This window comes from Taurulus bubalis (assembly GCF_910589615.1).
Source record: "Taurulus bubalis genome assembly, chromosome: 6".
Classification (NCBI taxonomy): Eukaryota; Metazoa; Chordata; class Actinopteri; order Perciformes; family Cottidae; genus Taurulus; species Taurulus bubalis.
In genome coordinates, this window is record NC_136594.1 from 3496443 (window position 1) to 3505238 (window position 8796).

At 40.6% G+C, this 8796-nt stretch overlaps 1 protein-coding gene across 1 annotated transcript in view; it reads right to left on the reverse strand.

The window, feature by feature from the left end:
* Positions 1-8596, reverse strand: part of hyls1 (HYLS1 centriolar and ciliogenesis associated) — an 8895-nt gene extending 299 nt beyond the window's left edge. Inside the window, exons 1-11 of the mRNA XM_079219910.1 lie at positions 8487-8596; positions 7329-7459; positions 7098-7220; positions 6458-6531; positions 5549-5793; positions 5032-5084; positions 1201-1361; positions 1061-1106; positions 926-980; positions 724-805; positions 13-39 (exon numbers count right to left, since the gene is read on the reverse strand). Of these exons, the coding sequence (XP_079076036.1) occupies positions 13-39; positions 724-805; positions 926-980; positions 1061-1106; positions 1201-1361; positions 5032-5084; positions 5549-5793; positions 6458-6531; positions 7098-7220; positions 7329-7428 (966 nt within the window). The 5' untranslated portion in view covers positions 7429-7459; positions 8487-8596. The remainder of the gene's footprint in view (positions 1-12; positions 40-723; positions 806-925; positions 981-1060; positions 1107-1200; positions 1362-5031; positions 5085-5548; positions 5794-6457; positions 6532-7097; positions 7221-7328; positions 7460-8486) is intronic.
* Between the last annotated feature and the right edge of the window lie 200 nt (positions 8597-8796).

Below are 8796 nucleotides of genomic sequence, written 5' to 3' on the forward strand. Positions count from 1 at the left end.
TCAGTCACTTACTGGTGGAGGTCGGTATGCAAGCCGTTCCTAAAAAAGAAAAAGAAACGCATTTTGAAGCAACGAGCAACATTTTTATCTTTGTGGTACTATTTTATATTAATGCTGTAGATGTTTTTTAACTCCTTTTATATCCGCTTGTCTAGTTTAATCTAAATCAATGCATCATATTTTATAATATGTTTGTAGCGTCTCTGAGAACCTCGTATCTCTAGAAAGAAAAACCTGTGTGAAGAAGTAGGAGGAGCTTATCAACACATGAAGGAAACACTTCATCCTTCAGTTTATCACAAACATCCAACATCAACACATCTGGAGATACGAGGTTTAACCGGACAGGAAGGAGATGAACAACTGTCACCTGACAAGTAATTTAAAGCCGTCAAACTAAATAATGGAGTAAAAGTATTCATCAAATATAAATATTTTATAAAATAAAAAGTTGAGTACTAAAGTAAGTCAATTTAGTTGTATGCAACCTTAAATATGGAGTAACATTTTCTAGACAGCCAAGATTTCTAACAACTAAAATCACGTTATAAGTAAATAAATATACAAAAAAAATCTCTATACATATATATTTATAAATATATATTTAATAAATATATTTATTTATAACATTTATAAAATATCTATTTATTTTATAAATATATATTTATAAAATATCTATACATATTTATAAATATACATTGATAAAATAATGTGTTTTCATACCTTTATCTCCCAGCGGAGAGATCTCCTGTCCTTCTCTCCTGGAAGCTGAAACATTTCCCAGAGCTGCTTATACTTGAAATACCTGCAGGAGACAAAACAAAAGGATTCATCTCCAACGACGTCTTCAGATATTGTGGCTACGTTTTCTTCTTCAGAACCGTTGGCCTTTTGATGTTGAGGAACCTTCTTGACTAGAACTTACTTGGCCACCGGGTCCGTCTTCTTTATGGTTTGCTGACTCATCGCCGGGCGGATGACTGAAACATAATTTGGTCGATAAATCAAACGGCTTTGCGTCTTTAAAGCGACAACATGAGCGGTGTTTCTGCCGACTTACAGGATTTGGGTTTGGGTCTGAGGTCGCCGTCGCTTTGAGTTCGAGTCTGAAAAGGAAACCAATAGATGTTTATACGTTGTGTCCGACTTGAACAGTGGGCGCTGGTGTGCCTCCACATTGTGGGGGACTACATTACCCACCATGCATCTCACGTAGGACTCAAAGGCGCTCAAAGAGACTCCGTCCGTCTCGGAGCTCTGGCCGTCAGTCTGACCGCCGGCGTCCTCGATCTCCGTCTCAAAGTCACGCCGAGCCGACGAAGACAAGTGAAGATCGGCCAGCTGCTCCTCCAGAGAGCTCGCTGCGGAGGAAACAAGCGGTTGGTTTCACGCATCATATATCCATGACTTACTATACTGAGACTCTTTGACATAGTATACTATACTGAGACTGACATACTATACTGTGAATGACATATACTATACTGAGACTCTGACATACTATACTGTGAATGACATAATATACTATACTGAGACTGACATAGTATACTATACTGAGACTTTGACATAGTATACTATACTGTGACTGACATACTATACTGTGAATGACATAATATACTATACTGAGACTGACATAATATACTATACTGAGACTCTTTGACATAAGATACTGTGAATGACATAATATACTATACTGAGACTCTTTGTCATAGTATACTATACTGAGACTCTTTGACATAGTATACTATACTGAGACTCTTTGACATAGTATACTATACTGAGACTCTTTGTCATAGTATACTATACTGAGACTCTTTGACATAATATACTGTGAATGACATATACTATACTGAGACTTTGTCATAGTATACTATACTGAGACTCTTTGACATAATATACTGTGAATGACATATACTATACTGAGACTTTGACATAGTATACTATACTGAGACTTTGACATAGTATACTATACTGTGACTCTTTGACATAGTATACTATACTGTGAATGACATAATATACTATACTGAGACTCTTTGACATAATATACTATACTGACATAATATACTGTGAATGACATAATATACTATACTAAGACTCTTTGACATAATATACTATACTGAGACTCTTTGACATAATATACTATACTGAGACTCTTTGACATAATATACCATTTCATCTTTTACGACTTTCGTTGACGACTTTTTAACCCACTATGACTTGTTGAAATACTATGTTACGGCTTACTAAAATACTATATTACGAAAAAAAAATATTTTCAACAATATATCATGACATTGTTTGACACTGACATTTTTATAATTTCTTTCGACATTATGGAATTACTTTTTTTTTGGTGGACTTTTAAACATACAAACAATGTTTGACACATTATATTACGACTGATCTTTAACATTAGTTTGAGGCCCAAAAGACAGTAATAGTGAGAGAGCTATATTTTTTTAAAAAGGTCAGGAAATATATTTCAATATGAGATGTTACTCAGGATGGAGTTTAAAAGCTAGAGTTGAAACAGACCGATGGTGTAAACGTTGCCAACAGACAGGAAACCATTTACCCGTCTTCTTCTTCTGCCGGAGGTTTCCTTCCCAATCCGCACACATTTTGTGTCTGAAATCCGCTTTGGAGTCGATAAACTTGATGTCTTTGTTGCTCGAGGACTCGTCTGGATCCTCCAACTCCACTTTGTCCTCAATTTCTTTCTCTTCTTCGCGGTCCTGCGTGTCTTCTTCTAGCAGTTCATCATCATCACTCCCGCCTGCAGAACTCTTCACATCCACTTCCTCTTCAACCACAGCGTTACAAAACTGTTGCTCCCCTGAAGTCGCTTCATGGAGATCGACTTCAACCTCCTCCCTCGCCTGGTCTCGATCTTCTTCCGAGACCTCGTGACGCAGGTCGCCGTCCTCTAAAACGCTCGTTGGGCGAGTCCCGGCGGGGTCCGGCTCCGCGGGTTTGAGGTCAAACCAGCCGAAGCTGGACAGCGAGCGGTCGTCCTCCTCGTCGTCTCTCATCTCGGACAGATCTCCCCGACTGTCTTGGTCGTCTCCTCCCTCCAGCTCCTCTGGTTTGTAGGTGCCGTATCCGGAGGTCATCAGACTCGGAGCCGGACTGTCAGAGCTGCTGCTGCGGCATTCTTCCTCCTCGTCATCGTCGCCACCTTCCAAACTGCCCCCGCTGATGTTGACCTGGTTGTTCAGCTCTGGCTTTTCCTCCTCTGAAGCCTCCTGGTAACGTCGCTCTGAGTCGCCAGGCGGATTAGAGTCTTCCTCTTCCTCCGAAGCCGCCTGAAGATGGTCGTCTGCGTCGCCAACCGGGTTGGACTCTTCCCCGCTGATCACTCGCTCAATCTCCATCCCCTCCGAGTCCTCCTGGTAAGACTCCTCGCTAAGAGGGTTGGAGTCTTCTTCCTTCTCCGAAGACTCCTGGAGATCGTCTTCGACGTCGCCAACCGATTTGGACTCTTCCTCACTGATCACATGCTCCGTTTCCTCTGAAACTTCCTGGTGAGAGCCATCTGAATTGCCAGGAGGTTTGGGGTCCTCTTCCTCCTTCGAAGCCTCCTGAAGACGGTCGTCTGCGTCGCCAACAGGTTTGGACTCTTCCTCAATCTCCTCTGAATTTCCCTTATAAGAGTCTCCTGAATCGCTAAGAGGGCTGGAGTCTTCTTCCTCTTCCTTCTCCGAAGCCTCCTGAAGATAGTCTTCGGCATCGCTAACAGGTTTGGAGTTGTCTTCCTCCTCTGAATCCTCCTGGTAAGAGTCTTCTGAATCGCTAAGAGGGTTGGAGTCTTCCTCTGAAGACTCCTGGAGATGGTCTTTGACGTCGCCCACAGATTTGGACTCTTCCTCACTGGTCACTTGTTCAATTTCCTCTGAATCCTCCTGATAAGAGTCCTCTGAATCACTAAGAGGGTTGGAGTCGTCTTCCTCCTTCTCCGAAGCGTCCAGGAGAGAGTCTTGGGCATCTTCAACAGGTTTGGACTCTTCCCCTCTGGTCCCTCGCTCAACCTTAACCTCCTCTTCCCCTGAAGCCTCCCGGTGAGAGTCTTCTGACACACCGACGGCTTTAGAGTCTTCCTCACCGATCACCTCCTCCTCTTCCCCTGAAGCGACACGATGAGATTCCTCTCCATTGCCAACCGGTTCGCCAACCACTCGCTGCTCCTCCTCCTCCTCCCCTTCCTGTCGGCCTCCATCAGACCAAAAGGAGGAGCTGAGGGAACTCTGGTCCTCGTCCCACTGAGCGCTGTACATTTTCTGCATGCTGACCACCCGGCCGAGGTGAGTGCTCTGCGGAGGCGGCCGGCTTAAGGAAGGAGCTAAGAGGATTAAGCCGAGGCCTCTTGTCCATGCCGAGGCAGCGCCGACCGGTGGCGACCAACGGGATTACATTTAATTGCATATTATTTGATCTAATTTAGAGCGACAGGAACTCGACACAGCGGTGTAGTAGTTACTGAACCACCGGGACCTTTAGTATTCAGTTATTTTCATTGAGTATATTGTTTTATTTTAACGTTCATGCTGCAAAAATTATTTCTTCTTTAGGACAAAAAATAAAACTTTTGACTTTGACGTGAAACATTTTTTTAAACTTGTAATTTAAAAATGCAAACACTATATTGTATATTTTCATCAAAATAAATAGCGATTATTTTTATTCATTAAAGAAATATTGCTTTTAGGAATTTTAAATGGTAACTTTAAATAAGTCAGTATGCATAATAATAATAATAAAAAAAATAAAAAATTAAGAGGTTTTGACTTTTAATTGATTTTAATTATCTCTTTCTTTTATTCTATATTAGTGGAATTGCTTTTACCTATTTTATGCTGGTCCGGTCTTCCGCTACCTTTTGTTTTTTTTATTATTATGATTTTATAATTTCCTGCTGAATTGTGTGAAGCACTTTGAAACCTGTGTTGAAAAGTGATATTTAAAAAAAAAAGAAAAAAAAAGATGAATATAAAACAAACACTTATCAGGAGATTAGACTAAAGTGTAGATTACCTTCTTCACTGTAGACGGACTCATCGCAGACGAGGGATTGTCCTTTATGTTTCCTGCAGGTAGAAAATAAAACAGTATTATTGTTACAGCTCCAGCGTAGTTTGAGCCGTAACAGTGGAGTGACTTATTCTCAGGGTGGAGTCACTTCAGGATGAATTAGCAATAAAAATCTACTTTAAATCTGTATCTTCATTCAATGTGTTGCACATTCCCTGTTTGTGTTCATCACTGATGAAACAATGAGTAATCAATCATGCAATCCAATCAACAGAAAATGGGCAACAACTTGGGTCAATTCCTAATTGTCATTTATCAAATATTTAATTTTGCCGAAAAGGTAAGTATATGTTTGTTCATTTAAAAATATATATCTGTATGTATATAATATATAATTTCTTATATATAAATGTGATGCATGTCTCACTCAGCTCTGTTCTACAAAGATGGAATGACAAGTAAAATCAAACTTCAACGATTGAATGAAAGTGAAATGACCCGTGAGTCCGATCAAAGGTACCGGAGGACTTTTCTCTTGACGAAGCGCCCCCGGTGGGAGTCGGGCGTGGACGTGTGGGAGTCGGGCGTGGACATGTAGCTGTCGCTCAGCGGCGGCTGGAGGGATTCCTCGGGGTCCGGCTCCTCCTGCAGCCGGCCGGGAGCGCCTGGAGGCAGCCGGAGGTTCAGAGCCACCGAGTGTCGAGCGTACGAGTCCCAGCCGCCCTGCGGCTGCTCGTAGTCTCTGTTCTGACAGGCGGTGAGCGCCTGTGTTCAAATATAAACATACACACTGAATTAACCGATCACACACGCTCGACACGACTGAAGGAATCTGATGGATCGTCCGTGCCGGTTAAAAGTTAAGTCTTCATTTTCTTTACAATAGAACAAGCCGTCCCATGAATGAAAAGGCACCAAACCTCACAGAATAATCTGGTTTTATACTAAATGTGCACATTTGTTTCTTAAAGTAGTTTAAAAAATTACTAACTGCATTTTAAAACATATTCACATAAAGTTAAGATGTAAACATAGGAAATGAAACTCAATGAAGTACATAAGTACAACAAAATAAAAAACGTGATTTGTCCCGAGATGGGGGACGTTGAATGTCACTGCAAAACAACAGAACATCGTCGACAAAGAAACCACTGAAACCTAATGCTACGGTTACTTTATTGTCTCCTGTGGAAGATAATTGTCTCACAAAAAAAAGAGTGTACAAACAAAGAAAAAAAACAGCTAATTTTAAAAAAGCCATTCACTTTTTATGAGCGACCGGGATTCAAGGACACCGGCATCTCAAAACATACACACAAACAACAACAATATATATGCTTTTAAATAAATAAGTTATTATCGATGTCTGAGATGACCTAAACGTTTTCAGGTATGAAACCCCAGATGATTAGAGTAGAGAAACACGTACCCGTCTGTCATGGTCCACCTTTCTGGCATGTAAGAAAAACCCTTCAGCAGAGCTTCCAAAGTGGCACCGACCCACTGAAGGACAACAGAATTCAACAGTTAACACATTTTAATGGAAAACACATTATAGGAGTAGTGATTTATTAGCAAAAATGTAATATAAAATCCATATTTCTATAAGATAAAATAAGATGATCCTTTATTAGTCCAGCAGTGGGGAAATTGCAGGATTACAGCAGCAGTGCTCACAAGAGACACATAGCAAAAACAGTAATAAAAAAAAATCCACCACAATAGTAATATTATATATACAGACGGAATAAAAAAAATGTTTAAGTATTTATATTGCACGAGTTAAAGTGATTAAATTGACCATAGTGATTGAAGTGTTCAGTGTATCGCCTGAAACTAAGAATCTGTGTTTTCGTTAGCTCAGAATGAGCCTGAAGGCCACCGTAGTTCTCTATGAAAGGAGGAGCGAGCGGAGGAGGATTCAGTTGGTTGAAATCGCCGACCTCAGCGCTTTAGATCAAACTAAATCCAACCCGCCGGTCCTTTAAAGTGCAACACTTTAAAGTGTGTGACACGTGGTCGCTGCCGTGCTTTGCTCGGGGCCCAGTGTGGTGAAGAGGAGCGCTGACCTTTCTCTTTGGTGAAGGCGGGAGGACTCGGCTGAGCTGCGGCCGTCTGAGATTTGGCGACGTTTATCTGAGCGGACGAGGCGAAGCTCTTCCATTCCCCGTGCCGGACCAGGTCATCGAGATCTGACGTCACACAACGAGAGAGGAGCAGCTTAAGAATGGAAATCGATGAATGTCCCACGTTACTTCTTTTCATGAACATATAGTTTAGTTCATGCGTCAGAGTCTGACCTTGCTTGAATTCACACAGCCGGTGTTTGGGTATGTTTTTATATCCCAGGACCGCCAGCTGTTCTTGAATTTCCTCTTCTGAGAAATCCAGGTTGTCCATAATATTGTTCAGTTCAAGTCAGCGCAAAAACCTGAAAAGTAAAAAAAAGCTAACACATCACAATATGTAATATAAAATTACAAAACAGATCAGAAGATGATCCAAAAGCCACCAATTTAATATTTAAATAAGTATGTGATTGGAAGCTGGTATTTCTTGGTCCATCAAAACAACATAGTTAAAACAGTCAGACTAGGATGTATAGTATCAGAACCAACATTATGCATTATGCATGTCTACAGAGACAATGGAGGTCTAGTCACATGGTCAGTGGCTTTAGGTGAGCCTTTTAGCTGTTTTCTAAATTACCCGTGTAAGTCATATGGGGAGGTAGTGAGTTATGTAATTGAGTTATTTCAGCTAATAACTGTGTTTGAGGTTTGTTCTTGAGGGATCAACTGACCTGAGGTCTGGTGCATGGGGTTTGTACTTTATATATATATATATATATATATATATATATATATAATGTGTGTGTGTGTGTGTGTGTGTGTGAGAAAGCTATAGTGGAGTCAAATTTCCACTGAGAACCATGACACGTGCTATATGTGTTCTTGCTATGCTATATGTGCACAAATGTGGAGCAAACTGCCAGAAGAGCTGAGACTTTTCGCTGGTTTTAATACATTTTCTTTTTAATCAAATATATTTGTCAGTTAGTTTTAATCTGTGTGCTTTTACTTGATTTATTTTTTTAATATTTTGTGTGTGTAATCTGTAATACCCTCTGAGTAATGCTAAACTAATACATTTGCCTTGACCGCCACCGTCAAACTGCTAAAACAAATTATGAAAATCAAGTTAATTATGATACATCTATAAATAAAACGATACATTTAAGTAATCTGGAGCTCTTGTGCAAGACGAATTTACCAGTAGACCAATGAGATCTTAGCTGGGTCATTTATTTTGCTTAATAGTTCTAATTTATTAGTTAATGAGCAAACAAACCTTAAATTACAGTTTTTATAAAACGGTGCGGAAGCGAGCTAAGCTAACAGCTAGCTAATATACACAACGTTAACTAACGCTAGTTAGAGCCGTTAACCGTTTCTCACCTGCACGAGGACGGGTCGCTGTCACGGTGAGTTCATGACGATGACGTCACTAATATAGATGATTATCCGCATGTATTAGTCCTGTTGCGTTGTTTACACGTCGGGAACACAGCACCAAGACAACAAGTTAACGGGCTTTGAAAACGACGCCTTCTTGCGTCTTTTGACACACTTCCGGTTCCTTTTTCTTCTTCGTTGTGTTTATTAGCGGTCGATGAACTTGCACTCTAGCGCCGCCCGCTGGGCTGGAGGGCAACAGGAGCTGGTTTGGCACTAAACAATCAGTATTCAAATAATTGAATATATATAT